This window comes from Grampus griseus, assembly GCF_964374135.1.
Source record: "Grampus griseus genome assembly, chromosome: 18".
NCBI classification, from domain to species: domain Eukaryota; kingdom Metazoa; phylum Chordata; class Mammalia; order Artiodactyla; family Delphinidae; genus Grampus; species Grampus griseus.
In genome coordinates this window covers 56,930,331-56,954,882 of record NC_139012.1, presented here as the reverse complement: position 1 = coordinate 56,954,882, position 24,552 = coordinate 56,930,331, and the positions used below count along the sequence as shown (strand labels likewise).

General features: G+C 45.5%; 1 protein-coding gene across 1 annotated transcript in view; it reads left to right on the top strand.

Annotated features, from left to right (window-relative positions):
- ENOX1 (ecto-NOX disulfide-thiol exchanger 1) overlaps positions 1 to 24,552 on the top strand; it is a 299,647-nt gene that overhangs the window by 183,050 nt on the left and 92,045 nt on the right. The window contains exon 11 of the mRNA XM_082675771.1: positions 21,780 to 21,964. Within this exon, the coding sequence (XP_082531897.1) occupies positions 21,780 to 21,964 (185 nt within the window). The remainder of the gene's footprint in view (positions 1 to 21,779; positions 21,965 to 24,552) is intronic.

The window sequence follows — 24,552 nt, the reverse complement described above, 5'->3', positions numbered from 1 at the left end:
GAGTTTTGGGTGTGATTTTTCTTAAATTCAAGGAGCTCTTCCAATAAATAAATAAATAACTTTTTTCCTCAAAAAAAGCTTTTATCATTTTTTAATCAGAGTTTTTCAGGGCATCTCCGCTTTTCTGATTATCAAGAATACTTCCTTGTACTTCTGCTGTTTACCACGTATAGTAATTTACAGTGTGTCTTTGGCTAGATGAGGGGCAAGTTTACACAAAACCTGGATCCTTAACATCTTTATAAGGTAGGTGTAGAAGAAAAGAATGGAATCAATCAGGAATTCTGATTGGAACCTGTGGCTTTTTTCCCTTTGCGGGGAGTGGCATTTCTTTTTAAACAACCTGTCAATTTCTCAAGTAAGAATTATGTATAATTCCATAGCCTGCTTGGGATAAGACAAGAAGAATAATCACTCAAGAACAGTAATAAGCCACAGAGGAGATCTTACAGACCATGGCAGCCAGCATATACCTGCGGGATTGGCCCCTGATCTGTGCTCCGGAAGAATCCGCAGGGATACCAAGGAGCTCTCCTCTCAGTGAGGACCACAGGGGTCCTCCCTGGAAGTTCGACTGAAGAGCCTTCTTCCCAGACCTCTGTGGTTTTCCTCCCAGGCGTCTGATAAGAGCCTGAAGTAGGACTTGAACTTTCTCCAGGCTCGTTCCTTGGTCAGCAGAATTAATGAACACAATACAGTGCGTGTTCCACAGCAGGCCGAGGGCAGAGATGAAAGAACCGGGGTTCGAATGCCAGGCCCTGAGGAGTTCAAAGTCTTTTGTGCTTTTTGAAATGAGACGGACCCGGAGAATGTGGTGTGTGGTTTATGAGGAAAGCGCAAGACTGATTGGAGGGAAGGGAAAGCAACTGACCTTCCTTATTCCGCTGGGCCCTCAAGGTCCTGCCTAAAGGCAGGTAGGTGGTGGTGGTTCTTTCAGCCCTGCGTATTCGGGGGCGCAGCCTAACAGCAAGAATCCCATCTTGTCTTTTGACCAAGCTTCAGACAAGATCGTGTGAACTGCTGAAAGGGGGGACTGAGGCCCTACAGCCTGAGGGAGACAGGCCTTCCAGTGGCATCTCCTTAGGTGACAGGCCACTCGTTTTTTTAGGTACAAATTTGCATGTGTTAATCTAGTCACCTCCAAGCAGGCCTCCAAAAACAGAGCGCTCTACTGAAAGGACAGAGGAATTGCCAGACCTGAAATAGAAGTAAACTTCTCCATCCTTTAAGGAATCCCTGCCCCCTTCTTTTCTGCCAAAACAGTGAGACCTTGCCTCACCGGCTGCAGCTGACCCAGGAATTCTTGGAAATCCCCGGGGGATAATACCCTCCCTCCCGGGAGCCTCGGGCCTGCCCTGCCCTCCATCTTCCTCCTAAAACAAAAACCTGCGCAGGTTTTATTGCATTTCTGAGGGGGAGGTGGAGAGAATTGACTTTGGTTTTCAGAAAAAGCAAGGTTTATTATGTGAGGACTTGTATGATACCTTGGGTTCAATTTTTTTCTTTTAATCAAAGTTTTTCAGGGCATCTCTGCTTTTCTGATTATGAAGAATACTTCCTTGTACTTCTGCTGTTTACCACGTAGAGTAATTTACAGTGTGTCTTTGGCCAGAGTTCCGCCAGACCGGCTGTCACTTCCACATCCCTCTGGGCGGCGGGCCAGTCACTGCTGCTCAGCCGGTGACTCTTAAAGGGGAAAAAGGAGTTTGCTGGAGCCAAACTAGGATGCTGATAAAAATGAAAATGAGTTTTGCTAATACACTTGAAAATCAAGACAGATTTATCGAAGCACTCATTCAAGAAAATCGGCATCCTGTTCCAAAGTCTGTGAAGATAATTTTTGATAAAAATTCAAACGTATTCTTGCATATAGTCTGTCTCCTGCTGCAATCAGGCCAAACTTTAAAAGCCAGATCGATTCCTCCTTCTCCCTCTCTCTCTCCCCTCACCTCTCTTCTCCCTCTCTCCTTCCTCTCACCCTTTCTCCTTCCTCCCTCCCTCCAGGTTGGCAGTGGGGGAGGGCCAGGAGTTGCACAGGAAGGAAGGGAGAAGAGAAGTCTGTCCTAGATGGTAAGGCTTCCCTGGCAGAACCTGATTAGCGTTCAGTATTGTGAGTTCAGTGAGTTGGTGCGTATGAAGCCCTTCCAACAGTACTTAGTGTGGAGCATGTAACAAGTAACTCAGTGACTGTAACTGTGCTTCTCATCTTAGTCATCCCCCAACACCTAGTCCTGGGCCCTTCACCAAGTAAGTGCTCAATAAAAGGGGGTTGACTTCAGTTCCATAATCCCCTTCTTCTGGTCCCTGTTTTTGATGGTTCCGTCGTGTAAGTTGATCAGAAGATGGTAGCCCTAAGAACACTTGCTCTGGCGAAACTGGAATGGCAGGTGTTAAGAAGCGGGTTCAGACAAGAACGGTTCATTTCTCCACAACGTTCAGAACTTCTGCACACCCAGAATTCAGTGCCGCATGCTGAAGAGACTACGGACCAGAGAATTGAAACTCAGCATCATTCTAATGATTGACAAACACTTGTCAAGCATCTTCTTGTGTTCAAGACACTGTGGACCCAGGGGGTATGGAGAGAACTAGACACAGCCTACCCTGCGCTCTGAGGTGTGAGATACTTTTAAAGAGATAAATAAGCATTTTAAGTTAATAGAAATACAGTGCCTGATGCCGAATATATTTTAAGCCGTTAATTTAAATTCAGGATAAAGCAGAATGAACATCACTCTCCAGTGTATGTACCTAACCCACTGTTTGGTGAGTATACATTGTATATTGAGCACAGATTTTAGAAGAGAGTAAATCTAAAACGGCCCTTGCTTAATAGACGACCCTTAAACCATTCCATATGCACAAATGCTCTTGGGTTTTAATTACACTTTATTTAAACTCTGAGCTCCTTATAGGAGCAAATACTCTTTTAATTATGAAGAATGTTTTCTGGGTTGTTAAGTTTCCATGGAAACTCACCACAAAATAGGTACGGACCTTTTTTTTTTTTGATTCCAGTAAGAAGTCAAAGATTTTCCAGCTCTTTCAGCCAACAGAGTCAAATTAGGGACTCATAATTAAGTTCACTTGGAATCAGCAGTATTCAGTCTGTCTAAACGGTTTCATATATAGCTGGAAGTCTTAGGTTAAAAAAATTAATAGTAAGCCTCTCTCAGGCTATCCCCTGATCTCTTTGAACACCAGGACTGCCTTCATTTTTCTGATTCAGTTTATTTCCTATATGGGAGTGCTTTTGAAAGACATAAGAATGCCCAACAGATTACAATTAGGCACGAGTCCAAGAAGAGGTTCACTGCAGCCCCCAGCACCAGCCTGGGCACAGAAGGCAAGGGCTACTGGATTCCAGTTCAGGGTCCTGCAGCCAACTGATGGGGGCCTGACGGGAGCCATGTCACTCGCAGCTGGTAGAAGCTTCCTTTTAGGAAACATTGAGTGTGATCCTAGCAGGCTTACTCTGGGGTCGCTCAGAACCGGGCAGAGGGACAAGGGCCTTCAGACGTGCAAAGTGAGATGGCTCAGTCTCACATGCCTGGGACTGTGCTCCCTGCCCAGCAGACTCCCAAAGGCAGGAGTACCAGTGGTGAGAAGGATAGGCTGTTCGTAGGCCTTCTGTTTTCACACGTGACGAGCATCTGAAGGAGAAGTAGAACAGTGATGTGTGTCCATCCGTCACCGCCAAGGTAAAGACGAGCCTTGTATTTCCAACCGCGACAGAATGTCTTCTGGGAACCCAAGGGCCAAACAAGGAGGTGTGATTAATTAAAACTTACATGGCTTAAAGATGATGAAATCAGTCTTCCGAGGCGGGCTGAGCAGCCTGCTTCTTTCCTAATCTCTTGAAATAGAGCTTCATTTGCAAGGAGACAAGGCTTTTTTCTCTTGTTTCTTCCCTTTATTTATTTATTTTTTTAAATCTTGCTAATCTTGCCACAGGAAATCAAATCATTGTTTATTTGGGGTAGATTTTTCGGACCCTTGATTTCATGTGCAGTTACAGTTCCCATTCGTAATGGATATGTTTCTGAACAGTGTAGAAATCAGTTCTCTACCTTTTAAATGTAAGAGGCAGATGCTGTTAAACCGACCCCATGCAGCAGGATTCCTCTGTCACGGCAGCACTCCTGTCCAACCAGACCGTGCTTATCTGTTCTGTAAATTCACATTTGGAGGCTAAACTGTCTTTAAGCGGAGACCCCCTTATAATCGTAGTTTTCTGTAGCCCTCCACAGTGCCGTGTTCCCAACATCGCTCTCATATACGCACAGATTTTCCATAATCGTGTGTTTCGTGTCACATCGATTTGGGTTGTTGAAATTGTGTTGTGTCTCGGAGACCACAGATTTTTCCCTAATACTCCAGCCGTTCAGCTGAGCGGCGCCTCCAGAAAACCCAGGTGAGCCCTGGTTGAGGGTCTCCATCAGTTCACACCTGGTCAGTACTAGCTTGGAGCGGGCTAGGTTCTCTGAGTCGTTTTCTGTGTGCCAGCCCGGCACATGCTCCCAGCTCAGCCACCTTGCAGAGAAGACTCCGGCTCTATCAAGCCCTGGCTTCTGGCCTGGTGACAGGAGCCCCTGGAGTGTGGTGAAGGGCTCCTGGGCTGATGGGTAGTTGGCAGGCAGAGGAGAAAAGTGAGGAACTTAGCAGCCAATGTTCAGAAAGGGAGAAGTGCGGAGACCTTGACCCAGCAGGAATGGAGACAAATGGCCAGTGGGCCGCACGAGGTCACGGCACAGCCGCCCGTGCCCAGCCTGCGGCGCTGTGATGCCTTTCAACTGCTAGGAGCACCATGATCTAGATTGCAGTTTATTGTGTTTTTGGGGCATTTCATTCTGATAAGTTTTGATGCAGGATCATTCCGTAGGGGAGTAGATTTAATCCTGTTTTCTTAGCAGGCTCTGAGGACACTGAGGGAATATTTATGTAATAAGGTGCAAAGTTGCTATGGAAAATACTATAGCAACCTAACATCTTCGCAGAGCCAGGCAGCCACTTATAACAGCAATCTAAATTTACATTTATTTTAGTGTCATTTTATCGACACTCTTAGTATCTCATTCTGACAGGATGTTAAAATATGTTTTCAGCTTGCATCTGAGCAAAATTAACACAGTGTTTTTGGAATTTAAGTGGGGTTTGCACAACTTCTGGAAAAAAGCAGAATATTTTCAAGGGAGTTTAGATGACAGAATCTGGGTAAGTTTGTAACTCTCTTCTTTCTCTTTCCTAAATGTACGAAAGAATTCCTTAGTGGCATTTATTCCTAGTTTTTCCTCTTAGTTGGTAACTAATGAGTCAGAATTTTCTGATTACCAAATGAGGATTATCCTTTTCGACACTGACGTAATTTTTTAAGTGCTCACCTATGATTCTAGCTGGCGCTTATAGAAAACACTTTTAGTACATCAGCTCATTGCCCTCCAGCAGCATGTGACTTTTTGATAATGAAATCTATTTTTTATATAAAAAATACCTATTCATTTTGGAAAGTCTAATGATTAAGAATAATAAAAGTGTTAGTTATAACACTACAAAAGACTCTTTAGTTTCTGATTCGTTTTCTTCTTCACAGCCTAACTATATAAGCATTTTTGTATGTATTTTTTAATATATACATGATTATGTTTTTAGTCAGACCTTTTTGTATAACAAGTGGGGTTTTTTAAAGCTTTTTTTGTATATTAATGAAATAGAAAATACAGAGCAAATGCGTGTGTATCCTTTCTGGATCATGGGCTCCTTCCCGTGAACCTTTAGGACTTCAAGCTGTAATCTTTGAGGTGGTCAGAGTAGATACCTGAGGTCATTAAAGCCTGAAAATGGGGCCAGCCCTCCCCAAAGCATCTTTTAGGTCCCTTAAATGTGAGTGTGGCAGGGAACTATAGATACGTAGCTGGTTAGTAGTGGAAAGATAGTATCTATTGATTTTCTTCTCTACCTCTCCATCTGAAATCTTAAAGTGTGACTTTAACACTGTTAAAGTGGGACATTGGCCAAAAGAATCGATACCAGACTATATTAAAACCTATGCTGCTACCAGCTTCTTGGCCCTGATGTACTGTTTATGAACACCATTGTCCTAATTCTCCTGTGCTTTTATACCGCATCGTTCATCAAGACACAGTTGGCGACATAAAGTTATTGTACCTTGACTCCTAACACTGTTGCCTATAAGCTTCATTAATCCAAGACCTGAAGATCTACTGAAGGAATACAGAAAGTGAGGACAGATATCCAATTGAATTCCAGTGAGCCACACTCCGTTAAATGCCCCATAACTAATGGAGAAAGTAATTGACAGAAGTAGCAGTCATTATTTCTCCCCTTTCTTAGAAATTCCACCTTCCAGTTGTGATACTTCGAAGCGCTGGACATTGAAGTTTATAGCAATTTTAAAAATTATTATGATAGTGCTCCCACGTCTAAATGGCTTAGAGACTCCTCTCTTTTACTGGCGTGCATGTCCTTGATCCCAAAGAATGCTCAGCAGACCTTCTCCCCAGCTCCAGGACACAGTGTGGGAAGCTTTCTGGGAAGGGGCTAGAGAAGGGACATTTTATTTGAGACTCCCCATTACCAGCAGAGAAGTAGGGAGACAGATTGCTGGAGCAGTCGATTCATTGTAGTGCTTCAGGGCGGGTGTTGCAGGTTCTTTAATGAGCCCATTGTACTGATAACTTCTAGAGCCGCTGTGTCCCAGAGACCTCTGCATTCCACTTCCTGCATGTGGGTCATTGCCGCCTGATGCAGTTACCCAAATTTTCAGTTATCAGAATTACCTTAGGAATATGTAAATATCTAACACTAGGGTATCGGTTAATTAATCATATATCCATAAGCAGCCTTGAAAGCAACCATGTTTTAGAAAACTATATAATGGCATGAGAGAAGGTTCTCTGTATATTGCTAAGTGATTTAAAAAAAGCAATTACAAGTCAATGTACAGATCATTCCAATTGTGTGTTTGTGGATATGTTGTATTCACAATTTATATGTTAGGGGGAAATCTGTAAGGAGATAGGTCAAATATTCAGAGTGACTATTTCTAGATGGTGTGATTACCAGTGATCTTTTTTCTTATTTTTGCATCTTAAAAATTTCTACAGCACATACATGTATTATTTAAATAATTGGACTACAGTAAATATTGATATAAAAATTACCCAGGAGAATCTGTGGTGAAGTTTGTATTGATTGAGGTACTACCCGGCCATTTTTAATCATAGGAAAGTTGAAAGTGGTCATGAATAGTAACTGGTATCAGATGACAGAAGTTTATTGAATTACCCTCTTTTGCTTCAAATTGGAGAATAATCACCTTTAATATTTTACCTTCCTAGACCACATCATCTTGCAGTTTCCTCTTCCAAATATGATCATATTTGCGTGACTATTTAATTAAGGATCCAAGAAATAATTCAAGTTCTGATCCAGGCAGACATGTTGAATTCTTACCCACAAGGAGACTGGCAACCATGAGTTATGAAGAGGCCCTTAGAAAGCACCTTGCATAACCTTCTCCTTTCTTCACAAACAGGAACGTGCAGTCCCATGTTGAGCAGTTAACGTTATTTGCCCAAGATAGTAAGTGGAAGGTACTAGAACTAGAGCTAGTACTAATACTAGGTATTAGTACTAGAACTCAGTACTAGTTTCCTTCTTTCCACGTTGATGACCTTTCTATGGCACTACTAAATGTTGTGGGGAAAAAAAGCTCCGGAATAGAATATCCCTCAAATGCCGTAAGTGGCATCGTAAGAGTCAGTAAAATCAACCAAGGATTTTGAACGCCTGCTACGTGCGTGGCACCATGATGCCATCTGGAAACAAAGGTAGGCCGGAGATGTTTATTACCTTCAAATGTTAATCCAGACCAGGCTGACTGGGGCTTTTGCTTAGTCTTCCCATTACTTTCTGGATTTTTCTACTGACTAGCAAGAGAGTGGCTTCAACATAGGCAGTGTATCCAGCAAACTGTTTTCTAGCCCATTCCAACAGAAATGCCAGCTTTTAAAAATATTCAGGAAATTGGCACAGTCCCTTTTCTAGCTGAATGATATTTATTTTCTCATAAACAACCAGCTCTATGGCTTTGGGCAAGAAGAAGAACTGCTTTGAAGAGGCAAAGTACATCAGGAAGGAATCATGCCATGTCATGTATTCCTTTGGTAAACCGGACACACTGTCACAGCCCGAGTCTTCCATTCCCTGACTCTCCAAAAAGGTAAAGAGAAAAAATAAAACTACTTCTCTAAACACAAGCACAGATGTGATGATGGATCTGCAATGATCTGAGCTACAATATTTGTTCTTTGATTTCCCATCTCATCCCATGTTTCCCCTGCATCCCCAGGGCCTGGGAGAGCCTACCTGAAAATCATTCATTGACTCTCCATCTAATTTCAAGACTTACTGAAGCGCTCTCCATCCTTCCTTGTTCCTGAGGCTTTTCTTTATGAGATCTACCCCTCAATCAATCTTAAAAATAAAAGTTTGAGGGAGAGCACCTACAATAACATCAATGTTATTGAGATGCACAGACTCAGGGAAGTTTTGATCGGGAAGAGATCTTAGAAGTAACGTGTCCTCTCCCTTCTTACCCCATGTTCAAAATTAATGAGAAAAATGTGGTTTTTACCCCCAAACAATAATCAGCTGGAATGCTGAATAATGTCTACAAGTTTGTATTGGGGATATTTTTTTTTTGTAATTACAAGTTTTCACGTAAAACTTAAGTGATAACACACATTTGGCAAATCTCTTGGAAGTAGGATAAGAGATTTAATTCTTCTTTTAGTGACTTACTAGTCGGTTGATTAAGAAATGTCTCCACCTGCCATACTAGACTTTTCTCATATAGTTTATATAATCCGAACGTCGTAAAGCCATCCATTTCTCTATCCTTAGCTCTTTGCTTCCATGAAATTGTCTTAAGCAACGCCATAATACAAAGCAGTGATAAAATGAAAACAAATATTTAGTGAATTCTTACTTATGATGTGTATGGGACCGTGATATCGTTTGTCTTGCAGTGCCATATTAAGGGGGGAAAAATAGCAGACAAAGTCTTGTAAGGCTACTTGAAACTCAGTCTTCGATCTGAGAGTGGTGTTTATCTGCTCTGAAAAATCCCTGTAGCTCACCAGAGTTCTCCTTTTCCTGGAATAGCACTGGATCGTGGGTCCATAAAGCTCTCGCTCTCAGAAGTCAGAGCCAGAGCTAGCAGATAAACTCTAACATGCAGAGCTGTGAGAGCTGAGAGTATCTGAGAAGAAGTTGTGTAAATCTGTTCATCTGAACTCTTACCGACCCTGTGGAAGGTTTTGTTTGGTTCTTTGTTTTGAGCAAATAAAGGTGAACACATGCTGAGATGGAGGACCTTCTACCCACTCTGCTCCTTCAAGACTAGCTTTCTCAGAGGAATTCTTCTCACCTTTCAGAAACAAAATATTTCATGCTAATTCCTGCTTAATTGGAGGGAAGTCATTTCTTTAAAATCATTGAATATGAATTTGAAGTCTGTTTCATCCCCGTCCTCCTTAATTCAATCAAGGTTATCTCCTAAACTTGCCCAGACAGCACTATTTCTCAATTAGAAAAAGGGGTAGAGCTGTTTTAAAGCATTTAGCATCTGATCGATAGCGCTGAACTGGGGCTTCAGCACTTGCAGAGGGATTCTAAGGAGTCCCCAGAAAGAATATTCATTGCTACATGGAAAAGTGTACTCTTCAGAAACCAAAAGCAAATCATTTTAACGAAGAAGGCAAAAACTGCTTTTTTTACGAGGATGTGAGAAAGATGATTGTACTCAATATATAGCGGGTTTTAATATCCGAACAACTCTCTCCCAGGGAAAACTTGCTATGATTTAGCCATCCAGACAGTTTATAAAATGCATGCACTTTTCCCTGCCCAAGGACTCTGAGTCTGTCAAAGCAGGATTTTGTGGCACTCAGGCTCTGGGGATGGGAAGAAGTAACGAGAAGAGGTGTCCAGTTGACAAATGGGAGCTGGAGCCATCCAACTGGAGAAGAGATCAAGGGTTCCGAAAATAAGTCTTTGAGAGACTTCCTTCCAACTTTCCTTCCCATTTCCTGGGCCTGACTGAGGAACGCCGAGCTCACCTTGACGCTCTTTCGAAGAGGGGTGGTCACACCACTAGAAAAGCTCTGAGAAAGTGGCCTACGTGAGTGAGAGTTGGTGTCCCTGGAAGAGAGGTTTTAGAGTCACCCAACAGAGTGCAGAAATAACTTTGAACCAGATGAGGTCAGAGGCCCCTTGAGGGATCGTCGTTTTGTTTCCAGCATGGCTTGGCAAATGATGTCCCTTCCCTAAGCCTCGGCCTTCTTAGCAGTAACATAAGGCTCATCCTAAGAGGGTTTCCTTGAGGTTGTAAGAAATAACCGATGAAGGGTTTCCATGGCACTTTGCAAATGGTACTGTGACAGTGTGGGGAATGGGTACTGCTAAGCAGTAACAAAGGTAAAATGAGCAGTTCCCAGCCCTAGACCTGGGAAGCTTTATACAACAAACACCAATGCCTGGGGGGGGGGGTTAATGCCCGGGAATCTGTGTTATTAAAATGCTCCTCAGACGAGTCTGACGCACAAAGGATTGGAAACCACTGGCGCGTGACATGAAGATTGATGGCTGTCAATTATAGGTGGGAAAGAAGAAAAAAAAAAACAAGTAGAGGTAAGGTAACAGAATATGAAAACAAGAAGAAAATGAAAATGAAGTAGAAGATAACAATGATTAGTGGAGAGGAAGTGACTGACATGGGCAATGATGAAGTGACTGACATGGGCAATGTTAAAGGACCAAAGAAAGAAGAAACGAAAGGGAGGTAGTTTAGTCGTTTAAATACGGCGTACGTGACACAGATGGAGAACCCCCCTCATCATATCTGTGCGAGATGCATCCAAGTATCCTTTGGTTAATTGGAAAAAAGACTAGCTGGGAGGAAAGGAAAAATTAAAGTAGCCTGGATGCAGAAAGACAGAGTCCCTGCTTTTCTCTGATGCTAGGGGAATAGCCAAGGACTGTTTTCTCACCCATCAGTGGTGAGAGAGAGAAGCAGGGATGCCTGGGCATTTGCCAAAGAGAAAAGCCTCAGAGGACCTCGCGACTGGTCCGGGGAGAGTGTGCACGCAGTAAGGGCCTCCTCTCCTCCACTGAGAGGCTGGTCCAAGGGCCCTTGGTCAAGGGTGATTAGTTCCCGCAGAGCACGGAGGTATAGCTCAGCCTCTCCTGGGTGCAGGCCACAGACCTGCTGCCGAGCTTTCCCCAGAAGTATGGCTGCAAGGAAAAGTAATACACAACCACGTGCAGTAGGTCAGAAAAATGTGTTCTGGAGACCCTGCCTGGAGGATTTGTGAAAGCAGTCACGGTATCATCACGGGACAGGCAGTGACCCGCATTCGGAGAGGAGCAGGGAGATAGATGGATGAAATGTGAGAAGGCAAGGCAGACGGCAGAGAACCCGGGAAGGCTGTGTTGGATGGTAAAGGCTGGAGAAGAGCAGGTCCTTTCAATAACAGAGAAGCCGTTAGAAAAGGCTGAGAGAAAGCAGGCGTCAAAAAACAATGAAAGAAACACAAGCCTGGACAAAGGTTATGAAGAAGTGGGGATCTGGTCTCTAAAGGCTAGTGAAGAGGTTCCAGAACTTCGGTGTGCGTTAGAGTTACTCCAGAAACTTGCTGAAATGTACAACCTCAGGCCCCCACTTCAGAAACTCAGATTCAGAGGGTCTGGGATGGGTCTAGGAATTCTCACATATGAGGTACCGTGGTGGGACAGATGGAGGCTGTGTGTGGAACAAGCTTCGAGGACAGCTGGCCTGGAGACACCAGCTACTTTTTCATACCAGTGCCGTTCTACCTTGGTTACATATCTAGAGAGGATGGGAATCTTTTTCCCTGATGCCAGGCACAAACATGTGGGCTTAAATAAACCAGTCTCAGCGTTGGTAAGGAGGCTGGTAGGGAGGGGAATTCACTGACCACCACTGCCCACCAGCCGTGGTTCCCACTCCGTGCACTGGATAGAGTCTGTGTGCAGCACCAAACCCAAGGGAAGAGAAAGCCTTTCTGTTCAGCTCATCTTTGTTATCCCAAGTATTTGGTGTCTTAAAAGAAAAGCTTTGTGAGAAATGTCACTCTTCCTTGCAAAGGGCAATGCCTAGGACTGAGAACACACTTCAGGTGTGGGCTGACCTCCGCTGCACATTTCAGAGGGATATGTTTTATGTAGTAGAAACGAGCTGTTAGAGAGAGAGAGAGAGAGAGAGAGTGTGTGTGTGTGTAGGGGTTTAGAAGGAGTAGAAAAACATCACTCCTTGAGGGGAAGTTTCCTTGAAGAAAATTGGAAGTGACCATTTGTTAAAAGGGAAGGAAATCTGCCAGTTGAGAGAAAGGTGTCGGCCCCGGCCCTGGCATTGCAGCCAGAGGAGAAATAGAGGAGTAATGCCTTCGGGGGAAGGGTTGCTGTTTAAAGCTACTCTGTTTGGATGAGACCAGCCACTAGTGAGGGTGGAGCACGGTCCCCCGGAGAGGTGTGCCGTCTGTGAGGGGGGAACATGGCCAGGGAGGGGGCACTGTTCCTGAAGACCCGTATCGTTCTGTGATGTATCCTGGTCTAAGTCGGATGGCCCTAAAAAAGACTCTCTAAAGCTTTCAGAGAGTTAGAAAAAACTGTACCTGCATCTTGGAAATCGAAACAGGGATTTCAAGTGAAAAAGAAAACTGAAGGCTAAGCAAAAACAAAACAAACAAAAAAAAAAATGAGAGTTGGGGGGAAGTGCCCTTCTGGATGTGTCTGCTGCCGGGACCCGAGTCGTCGGGCCCTTAGCAACCCAGCCTCCCCTCCTCCCTGCACCCATCTTGCCCTGTCTCCTGGGTACTGGCTCCTTCTGGAGTCGGCAGGGTCCTTTGGGAAAGTGGTCCTCACGGTGGGACGGCCCCACCCCACTCCTTGCAGCTTTTCACAGTGTGAGCCTGACTTCAAGGCCCAGCCCCACCCCGCCTTCTTCAGAAAGGAGCCTCACCCACCCCCAGCTTTCCTTTCCCAGCCTCTTCCTCGGTCTGACCACCACGGCTCGTGGTGGGGAGAGGAGGGAAGCGGCCTCCCCATGTCCATACCTGTATCGTTTTCCCCATCGCTGGGCGTGGAGCCCCCGAAGTCAGGCGGGTGTGCTTGCCTAGAGCAGGCTCTGAGCCGAGGTTTGCGGGACTCACTGCAGCTGTGCTTCCCTGAGGACTCTCAGGGCATCCCTCACCCAGCAGAGCATCCTCCAACCTTTTAAATGGCAGACACCCTGCTGTCGGGAGAAGCGAGCATGCCTCTTTCCTTCACTTACTTTCCTCCAAGGACGATGGGAGAGTTGGGGGAGGTATTAGATATAATAACGTCAATGGAAAAGCGGTAAGGCGTGAATGAGGTGAATTCTCAGCGGCGTCAGTGGCCCGGAGGCACCGCACAATCACGGCCACCGGTGCAGACCGCTTCCTTAGGAGGAGTTCTGTGGACAGGGCGACAGAGGATTTTCTTTTCCTGAGTCACCTGCTGCAGGTCGTGCCCGCAGACTCGCATTTAAGCCATTATAATAACAAGATCCAGCTTACCTGCACTCTCCAAATTACCCTCATTCCACTGGCCTCACACGAAGATGGAAATAGACCCTGCATTGTGCTTCTGGTGAGCTCTCCCTAATCACAGCTAATGCGCAGACTGTAACACACACTACAAATAGAAGATGTTATGTCAATGCTAAGTTGTAATAATAGTAATCCTGCAAAACCGTAGCTGAAGGAATTTCCACCAGCAGTTGGAGGAAGGTTGCTGCTTCAGTGGCGATACAGGTGTTACTGGAAAACAGATGGATTATAGTTCGTCCCTACCACGCTAGGCTGTCTAGCAAGAAAGTGTGCAGCAGGCGTCTCTGATGCTCTCCGGCTCTGTGCCTGGACGCTGGGGGGCACCGACATGACAGCATTCCAAGGACCCCGTGCTTTGTCTGGTCACCTGAGGGTCATCTGATGCTTGTCCTGGGCCTTCCTGAGCCTATTCAGACCCTGGGGAATCTGTGGAAGAGAATTTTCACTGCCTTTACTCCAGCTGAAGGCACAGGACACCTAGAAAAGCAGAACATAGAGGAGTTGGGTGGGGTAGGCACTGGAACACTGGTCCTTTGGGACTCCTGAGACCAGGCAGAGGCCTTGGACAGGGCTCTCTTCATAGAGCCTTTTATAAAAAAATTTTATTGAAATATAATTGATTTACAATGTTGTGTTAGTTTCAGTTGTACAGCAAAGTGAATCAGTTATAATATATATATATATCCATTCTTTTTCATAGACTCTTTTCCACTATAGGTTATTATGAGGTGTTGAATATAGTTCCCTGTGCTATACAGTAGGTCTTTGTTGGTTATCTATTTTGTATATAGTAGTGTGTATATTTTAATCCTAAACTCCTAATTTATTCCTCTCCCTTTACCCTTTGGTAACCATAAGTTTTCTATGTCTGTGAGTCTATTTCTGTTTTGTCAGTAAGTTCGTTTGTACCATTTTTTTAGATTCCACATATAAGTGATACATGATATTTGTCTTTCTCTGTCTGGCTTACTTCATGTGGTATGAGAATCTCTAGGTCCACCCATGTCGCCGCAAATGGGCAATATTTCATTCTTGTTTATGGCTGAGTAATATTCCATTGTATATATGTGCCACATCTTCTTTATCCATTCGTCTGTTGATGGACACTTAAGTTGCTTCCATGTCTTAGCTGTTGTGAATAGTGTTGCTGTAAACATTGGGTACATGTATCTGTTCAAATTAGAGTTTTCTCCAGAAGAACAGAGCCGAAGGAATCAGGCTCCCTTGCTTCAGACTATGCGACAAAGCTGCAGTCATCAAAACAGTATGGACTGGCACAGCAACAGACATCTAGATCAATGGAATAGGATTTAAACAGGATAGAAAGCCCAGAAATAAACCCACGCACTTATGGTCAATTCATGGAGCCTTAATAACCGGCCGAGGCCCAGGAGCTCAGTGGTCGGTGGTCTCAGTGCAGCCATTTCAGAGGAGGGGGACACAGCATAGAAGGCGGGATCCCTGAGCAGATCAAGTCAGGCCTCAAGGCTCCAGGAGCCTGAGTTTAACTTCTGTATGGCTCATTCCCAGACTCCTGCTGCAGAAGATCTATGTGTGTTCGTTTTAAAATGGGCTTATCCTCTCTGCCTCCATAGTGGAGCCCTTCTCCCGCAGAACAGTCCCCAAAAAGACCCAGCAAGGGAATGTTTGCCTCTGTTAGGAGCTGATCAGGTCCCACAGCAGGGTCCCTGGTTGCCTTCGCGTTCGAGCTGCAGCGCTTACCTGCGAGGGGCCACCCCAGTGCCATCACGTCGGGGAGTGTAGGTTCTGGAGTCCCCCTTGCGGAGGATAAACCCTGCACCTCCAGCCAGCTGTGCAAACCTCCACACCTCTCAAACTCAGTCCCATCACTTGGAAAATAAAAATATTAGTTGTATTTACCATGTCATGTTTTTGTGAAGGCAAAAGGAGATTGTGCAAACGTTGCCTGGCACATAAAATTGTTAGCTATTACTACCACTGTTACTATTCCTATGACTACAGCTACTCCTGCTGCTACTGCTACTGTTATTGGGGGAAAACGGGAAGGAAAACAGTAGTGACTGTACCTTTTGCCCAGATTTCCCCCTCCCTCCATAAGGAGGTGGCTGGGGCATGGAGACAGGGCTGGGACAGGACTGCCTTCACAGGTGCAGCACATAGGGCTGAGGCTCATTCAGAAGGTCGAGGAATGGAACCAGAATGCCAAGCTGAGCCTGTGGTGCCGTCAGACGTATTTGTTCAAACAAGCCAATTGTAGCTCCGGTTCAGAAGCCGGGGGATAGAAGCGGCCGTGGCCTGAGCTGCCACTCACCAAGTGTGGTCTCGGCCCTGGCAGCATCAGCACCACTCGGAGCTTGGAGGAATGCAGATTCTTAGGCTGCGTCCCAGACATACCCCATTGGAAACTGGGGAAGGGGCCCAGAAATACGTGTTTAGCACACCCACCAGGAATTTCTGATTCAAGCCAATATTTGGGAAACTCTGGGCTAGAGTAATGCCAGCTATTTTACAAATAAGTTCCAAATCTTCAAGTGTCTTTACCAAAGAAAAGAAGTTCATTTCTTGGGCACACTAGAGTCCAAAGCAGATATTCTCGGTCTGTGGGCACCTTTCCTCCACGTGATGACTCAGAGGCCCAGGCCCACTCCGGCAGCAGGAAGATAACGAGGAATTGAGCAGAAGGCACACCTCACACCCCCCTCACGCTGCATCGGTGAGAACCAGTCAGATGGCAGCCCCTGGGCCAGTCGCCTCTCAGGAACAAGCTTCACTAAGCAGAGAAAAGCATGACACAGTGTGCCGTCTGTGCCGCAGCAGCGCCACTGGGCCCCCCACCCCAGGCACCCTGCCGGAGGAAGAGCAGAATGCAGGAAGGCAGATGGAGCCTGGGGACGGTCCCTGGGTGCCCAGGCCATGGGGGCTGGAAGGCGAGCTGATGTGGTGGCCGTATCTTCCAGGTCTCAGACCCATCCAGTCGTCCTGGGTTCTGGACCTTTCAGCACAAGTGCCTTTCTGGGCAGCAGCCGATGGAAACCTTGAAAAAGACATTCTTTGCACGTGGGGAGGAAATGCACAACTGGGCAGCGTCCTCCCAGCATCTCAGGAGGACAGCTGGCAAAGTGGAGGGGGGACCCCCCCCCACGACACCAAGACAAACAGTTTTCGAGAAATCCAGATATTGTTAGAAACAGTATGTTAAAGTGTTCGATTATTTAGTTGCACCTTGCCTGAGCATGGAAGAGATATTAACATACTGTCAGCTTACAGGGACATAACCCAAAATAACTTACATATTTTCATATAGGGCTAATTATTTTTCTGAGGCTGGCTCAGGGTGCTAAGAGAGAGATTTCAAGGCTTTCAGCAGAGTATTTACTTAAAGAAGGTAAGCATGCCATTATCTGTTCCCAGGGAAACACAGTAAGTAATGGAAGAGACAGAGGAGGAGGTCACTCTGACCATAATTAATACAAAGACTAATGGTTTATATAGGATCTAGTCAGGGGTGCAGCAAGGTGCTGTAATGCCTTTAAGCCTCTTCTTCAGCAGCGCAATTTAATCTGTGGATCAATTTATATATACACTTTGGTAATTTTAGTAGCCTAGTGCTAAGTTCTGAAATGGAAGTTAATCTTGTTTAGCAGAGTTTTTCCAACATTGTCCTTTTGGTTTTGATCCAATCAGAAAATCCCTGTAACAGAATTTTCCTAAGGTCCTAAGCAAGTATAAACTGATGCCTACACTGGCCTTCCCCTCATGGAGGCCACAGCTCTCCTCACATGGCTTCACTATAAATAGCTGATTGGTGAATGAATGAATGATAACCCAGAGGCATCGCTGGATTCAGCAGTGCCTTTAAAATCACCAAAGGAAGATTCAATTGTGTTCAGCATAGTTCACATTTAAAGTGTCTTCACTGTATCCTTTTTTAAAAATTTTATTGAAAATTGGTAATCCACATGTTAGCTAAATATTCTGTTTATTGGAACACAGTGCAGTCCACAGGGATTCCTACAAAAAGATGCATACTGTTGTTTATTTTTAATCCTTCTTGTTTGAATAGTGGATTGGTTGTGCTGTCTCTCAGGGGTCAGTTTTATCACAGAAGCTTGATTATACATTGTTCAAAACTGTTTACTTTAATACAGTGTCCTAGACAGAATGAAAGAGAGAAATGAAAGGGTGGGCCTTTTAAGTTTCTGAATTTTGAATACACTGAGAAATGATGTTAAGTTAGAAATTATTAGGATTTCGTTTCCTTTAGAGCGCTGGTCCAAGAAACTAATCTAGCTTCTTCCAGGAAGCTTCATCTGAGGGGCGGATGACGCTGAATACTGTTTACAAACAGGTGACCACAAGTTAAGTGGAGTCAATATATAATTTCTCACCCTTTAGAAGAAAACCACTTTGCTGCCACATGAGTAACCAACATTTTCTTTGCAAATATCAAGCTTGAAATTGTTTAATAAGGAATGTAAATCAGTTATATGCCCCAATTATAAAAACGTTGATGGGATTGGCTATGGTATTGATTGGGGGGGGGGGATGGAGTTACAGCTGCTGGGTTTTTTTAATCTTTTTTTATATGATGATATCACATTCATATTCCAGAAATGCAAATGACACTGCATCCTACTCGGTAGGAACAGTGGTCAGTTGGCTTAAACCAAGAATAAGAAATGTCAGCCGTGCCATTCCACAGGCTTGTAAGAGAAGCCCTAAAATAATGGATGGTGCACGTCCCTATATGTATTTATGTTCAGAAAATTTATTGAAATGTTGCTAGCACATGCTTTATAGCTGCTTGCATTTTGCTACACAGATTTCAGCATATCTTGCAGACTATGCAATTCATTTGGAAAATGTGATTTCCATCCCTGCATACTAATCGATTTCTTCACAAACACCTGCTATCAGTTATGGTAATAAAAATGCCACTCTGAATTGAGAAAGGGCCAGATAGAGCTTCCTAAAGGAAATGACTTAAGTGTCTTTGAATGCTACTAAATGTAGTAATGTGCTTCTGTAGCGCCAACACTTTTTCCATCATTTGCATTTTCTGTAATTTTGCCCTATTACAACATTCCTCTCTTAAATGATGCCTCATAACCATTTCCTTAGGGGTTGGTAAACTGAATTGTCAGGAGTTGATACCTCAGGGTGTGGACAAGATCTGAAGTTGGGCTGTGCGGTGTTGAAAAAGCACTAGCTCATACTCCTGGGTATACCCTGGGTCGTTTCCCATTGTTTTTTTTTTTTTTGCGGTACACGGGCCTCTCACTGTTGTGGCCTCTCCCGTTGCGGAGCACAGGCTCCGGACGCGCAGGCTCAGCGGCCATGGCTCACGGGCCCAGCCACTCCGCGGCATGCGGGACCTTCCCGGACCGGGGCACAAACCCATGTGCCCTGCATCGGCAGGCGGACTCTCAACCACTGCGCCACCAGGGAAGCCCCGTTTCCGATTTTATGTCAGTCCCTGAAAACTGTAAAATTGGCAGTTCCTCTGTTTTGCACACACATGTACACCAAATAAAATTTCCTTTATTCATCCTCCTCAGCCTCCAGTTCATTCCATGCACCATTGCCAGACCAGTCTTCCTAAATCCCCGATTTCATCACGTCCTTCTGCCGCCTGGGCACCTTCAGCGGCTCTCAGTTGCCCTCCCCATTTGACCCTACCTCTCCAGCCTGACTTCTGAACCTCCATCCTCTCTCATCACCCGGCGTGGCTCAGCTTTCTCTCACTGCTTCCAGACAGACTCTTGCCTTTTGGTCAAGCTTCTCTGCTTCCTGCCCCAAATATTCTATCTTCAGTTCTCATCTCTGGGCTTTGCTGAGTGAGGTGCCCTTCCCCAGTTCTTGGGCTTTCACCCTTCAAAGCCCTCTTTTTTTTTTTTTAAGTAATTTATTTATTTTTGCTGTGTTGCGTCTTCGTTTCTGTGTGAGGGCTTTCTCTAGTTGTGGCAAGCGGGGACCACTCTTCATCGCGGTGCACGAGCCTCTCACTGTCACGGCCTCTCTTGTTGCGGAGCACAGGCTCCAGACGCGCAGGCTCAGTAGTTGTGGTGCACGGGCCCAGTTGCTCCGTGGCATGTGGGATCCTCCCAGACCAGGGCTCAAACCCGTGTCCCCTGCATTAGCAGGCAGATTCTCAACCACTGCGCCACCAGGGAAGCCCCAAAGCCCTCTTTTATTAATCCAGTCTGCCTTTTCCTTTCTCTTCTCTGAATCCCTGTAGGATGGATTCTCTTGCAATAAACCTTGACACTAAGTTAGTCACTTGTTTATTTATCCAACCAACATTTATTGAGTGCCTACTATATGCCAGGCATCCGGCTCTTCTCTCCTGCTTTGAGTGTGTTCCTTTCAAACGTGTTGGTTTCTATTATATTTCAAGCTCCTTGAGAGAAGAGACATACTCTGTCTCCTTGTCTTGTGATCCAAGATGCCCAGACAGGCTCGGGCATGGAGTACATATGCAGTAACTGCTTGTCGACTAATTGATCCCTGATGATTTGAGGTAGGGAATTTTCTGGTTAATTGCGTGTTCTATTTGATTAGTATTTCAGTGTGTACTATACATAATCATTTTGCAAAGTAGAATACCATAAAACACTCAACTATAAAACTACTATTAACGTAATTTGATGGTTGATATTTAAGGAGGGAACTCACTGGGGTTTCAGAGCACCTCCGTACAGATCTGTCACCATCGCACGGTAATGTGTGGGTGGAACATCTGAGAGGCCGTCCTCGATTTGGCTCTGGGATTGGTATTGGATATGGTGTGGGGTGCGGAAATGATCCTGGACCGAGAACCTGCTGGACGGGGACTCCATGCCATGCCCTTACCAACCGGAAGTTACTTCTTTAAAGAAGCTTCTGATAAGAAGCTTTTAAAATATCTTCACCTTTCTTTTGCTTACAAAAGTAGAGAATGGATTTTCTGAAGGAGGGGGGAAGAAAGCATGGGAAACTGGTGAGAAAGTAGAGGGGGAGCATTTGGAGTTCTTTTCAAACAGTCTGGTAAGAACTAAACTCATCTGGCTGGCAGAATAGCCCAGTGACAGGGAGCAGGGACTCTGGAGCCCAACCTGGGTTTGAAGGCTGTTGATGCTACTCTCTTTGTGGGATCAGACAAGTTCTCTAACTTCCCTGACCTTCACTTTCTCATCTGTAAAGAGGGGGTGGTTAAGAGCAGCACCCACATCAGAGGCTTGATGGGGAGATGACGTGAGTTAGTTCACGGCCCAGCGTCTATTGTACAGAGAGTGCTTAGGAAGCTATTGTGATTACTGCAGAGACCACCAAGCAGTAAGCTGGAAACCAGCGAAGGGAGTCGCCGTCCTCAATTCTGTTTTGAACCATTCACTCTGTTCTATTCCATTTCAGTTGTTTTCGGAGCCTTGAGATGCGTAAGACCCTGAATTAAGTGTCTCAGTTTCTCAGTCAGGTGGAGATGTGAGTGAGCTCTGAATTTGCACGTAGAGAATTTCAGGTTTCAGGAGGGAGTATTAGGGTAGGAATCTGTTGGTGAAACAGATGGAACCAGGTCAGCATTCTGATAGGAGTCAGAGGGAACTAACTAACTAACTGACTCATGCAGTCAGGCTGACCCGGCAGTAGAGCAGGAAGGAACAGTGTGTGTGTGGATCAATCCCCAGCTCCCCTGGGCGGCTGCGGCTGCGTGCCTCCATTGGGGGGCCGCTGATAATTTGAAAGAAAGTGGCCCTCCAAGGAGCTAAGCCGTCCTGCCTTCCTGCCGAAAGGGAAAGGGCAGCCACGAGGTAGATAACGACGATTGCCTGGAGTTCTGAGCACTCTCATCACCTAGCAACACGGATCAGTTTCTGAGAGGGAGCCTAGGTCGGGGAAGAGATCAAGAGACAAGAATTTGGAAGGAGTCAGTCCTGTGCCCACAGTCATACATAAGACAGGACAAATAGTATAGTGAAAAATTCCCAAAGAAGCAATGCTCACCAGCTGCAAAATAAAGCACCCCAGGGTAGCTCATTTGGGTTTGGTACAAACGTTAAGAATCCGGTTTAGAATCCCTTTCGCACTGAAGGCTGTCCATCTAAGCGAGAAGGTCACTCACTTGAACTCATTCTGCTTGCCCCTCAGCCCTGGCCGCCCAGGCCTACGCGCTTAAAGAAGAGAACGACAGCCTCCGGTGGCAGCTGGACGCCTACAGGAACGAAGTGGAGCTGCTGAAGCAGGAGAAAGAGCAGCTGTTTCGAACGGAAGAAAACCTGACCAAGGACCAGCAGGTGCAGTTCCTGCAGCAGACCATGCAAGGCATGCAACAGGTACCTGCGCCCGCATTGGTGTCTTTGTTCTCGAGAGAAAGGGACGTGCGTACGCAGTGGCGGCTGTTTGCTGGGAGAGGTGGAGGAGCAAAAAGAACAGCAGAAAAGCTGAGTGGCTAGGTCAGGAAAGTGCTGATGACCGTGGAAGGGGAGGGTCAGGGGAGAAGCCACGCTAAAGAAATAGGTTGAAACGCTACACCCTCGAAGTGGGAAGCAAAGGAAGAGAATCTAGGAGTTTGAAAGCTCCGTACATAAAATGTAGCCTCATGGCAAAAGGTCCGAAAATCCTTGCCAGTTGTGACCCCAGTGTTCTGTAATCTTAGAACTTCTCAAGTTAAAAGCAGGCAGACCGATTTCTCCAAAAGCGTGGCGAGTCTGTTTTTGAGATCGATGAATACGTGAACTGTGTTATTTCCATTTCTCTTGGACGATACTTAGGATGTAGACCGGTTCTCTGAACACACTGTGTATTTCAGAAATGTTTGTTGATGGGATGGATGAAGCACTAAAATTTGGGGCGATAGGTAACTTCAGAAACAGGCCAGCATCTCTGCTTTTGTTAAAGATCGACAGGCTTCATCCTGGCACACTCAGGTTAAAGCTGGGTCTTTCCAGCTCATGTAAGAAAGAGATAGAAGCTGTGGGCTTTGGAGGAAGCGGAAGGAACGTGGACTGTGGGAAATGAGGGCTTGAGGGGGTGGGAAAAAACTGGGCACTGGCAGCAGAGGGTAGAATCAAAGAGTCGTAGCTGGGTTTATGTCTGAAAACATTGATTGATACGTGATACTCTTAAGGTGTGTGAGTTATCTTAGAATAATATAGCCTAAATTATCATCACACATGGTTATTTGTGTTACTCCTCTGAGTATAGAAATCTAACCACTCTTTTCTGGAAAAAAAGATTGTTTTCTATAAACAAGGAAAATATAAGCAAGATGATGGGCAATTATATAGTGAGTAGGATTTTTTTTTCAAATTCCCCCACCAATATTGACTGCTCTCTAAGAGCAGGAGCCTGAATTGCCTACAAAAGTGTCTCGATGATTAGAGGTAACTGCTGCTAAAACCTCCGCCAAGCAGGGAAAAAATAATTGAGAGGAAGCGATGTAAAAAAGCGTGGATCGGGATACAAACAAGTTAATGACCAAGTCACAGAAATTCTGTCTTAAACATCTCCTGCCATTTAAAAGCAATTTTGGCGTCTTGGCTTTGAGTCCTAACTCGCTGATGCTCACAGTGTGTGTTAGACAAATCAGCGAGATTCAGAGGTCAGACCCAGCCAGGAAAGTGTCATTACAGGCGGGGCTCAGGCCCCCCGCACTTGGAAATCGGTGTTAACAGCTGCCGCGGGGAGCTCCCGGGGCTTGTCCATCTGTCCGCACGTTGGGGGTGAGTGGCGCCCTTGCCAGGAGGAGGAGCGTCCGCCGTCTCTCATACCTCATGCGTCGGGCCCTCTTTGCCTCCAGGAAAGATGACTCTGGTTGCATGAAAAGTTGATATAAACCTTTAAGCTGTATATATAAGTCCATGCCAGTCTCTCACTTCGTCCCAGCTGACCCTCCCCCTCCCCGTGTCCTCAAGTCCATTCTCAACGTCTGCGTCTTTATACTACCAAATGTAAAATAGCTAGCTAGTGGGAAGCAGCTGCATAGCACAGGGAGATCAGCTCGGTGCGTTGTGACTGCCTAGAGGGGTGGGATAGGGAGGGTGGGAGGGAGACGAAAGAGGGAGGGGATATGGGGACATATGTATACGTATAGCTGATTCACTTTGTTATACAGCAGAAACTAACACAACATTGTAAAGCAATTATACTCCGATAAAGATGTTATAAAAAAAAAAACCTTTAAGCTGGTTGAAGATTCAAATCTGAAAGAAGTCAGGATGCGAGGGTGAGCTAGCCAATCTGGAAGAAGCATGCGGGGTGTCAGCGCCCCGCCCCAGTCCGCACTGGAGCCCCGCTGTACATCCCCACGGAGCTCCAGCCCCTTAAAGGAGCAGTTCCGTTCTCGCGGCTTCTCATACATTTGCAGAATCTCCTTGTCCATAGGAAATGTGCTTTACTGTGTTTGTTTTGTTTGGGTAGGAATTTTGTTTGGGGGTTTGTTTTGGTTTGTTCTGGTTTGGTTTAAACCACAGAAAGTTATTGTCTCACAGTTCTGGACCTAGAAGTGCAAGAGCAGGGTGCTGGTAGGGTTGGCCCCTCTGTGGGCGGCGAGGGAGAGTCTGCTCCAGACTTTCCCCTTTCCTCCTCAGGTTTGCTGGCGAGCTTTGTCCTTCCTGGGCTTGTAGACGCATCACCCTGCTTTCTGCCTTCGTCTTCAGATGGCCTTCTCCCCGCGTGTGTGCCTGTGTCCCAATTTCCCCTTTTTATAAGGTCACAATTTGTATAGGATTAAGAGGCCCACACTATTCCAGTATGACCTCATCTTAACTAATGACATCTGCCGTGACCCTGTTTCCAAATAAGCTTGCATTCTGAAGTACAGCCTTTAGAACATCACCATATAAATTTGGGGGGACACAATTCAATATTTGTTGAATGGAGGAACGAATGGACAAAGGCACAGAGGCAAGAACTCGCCTGG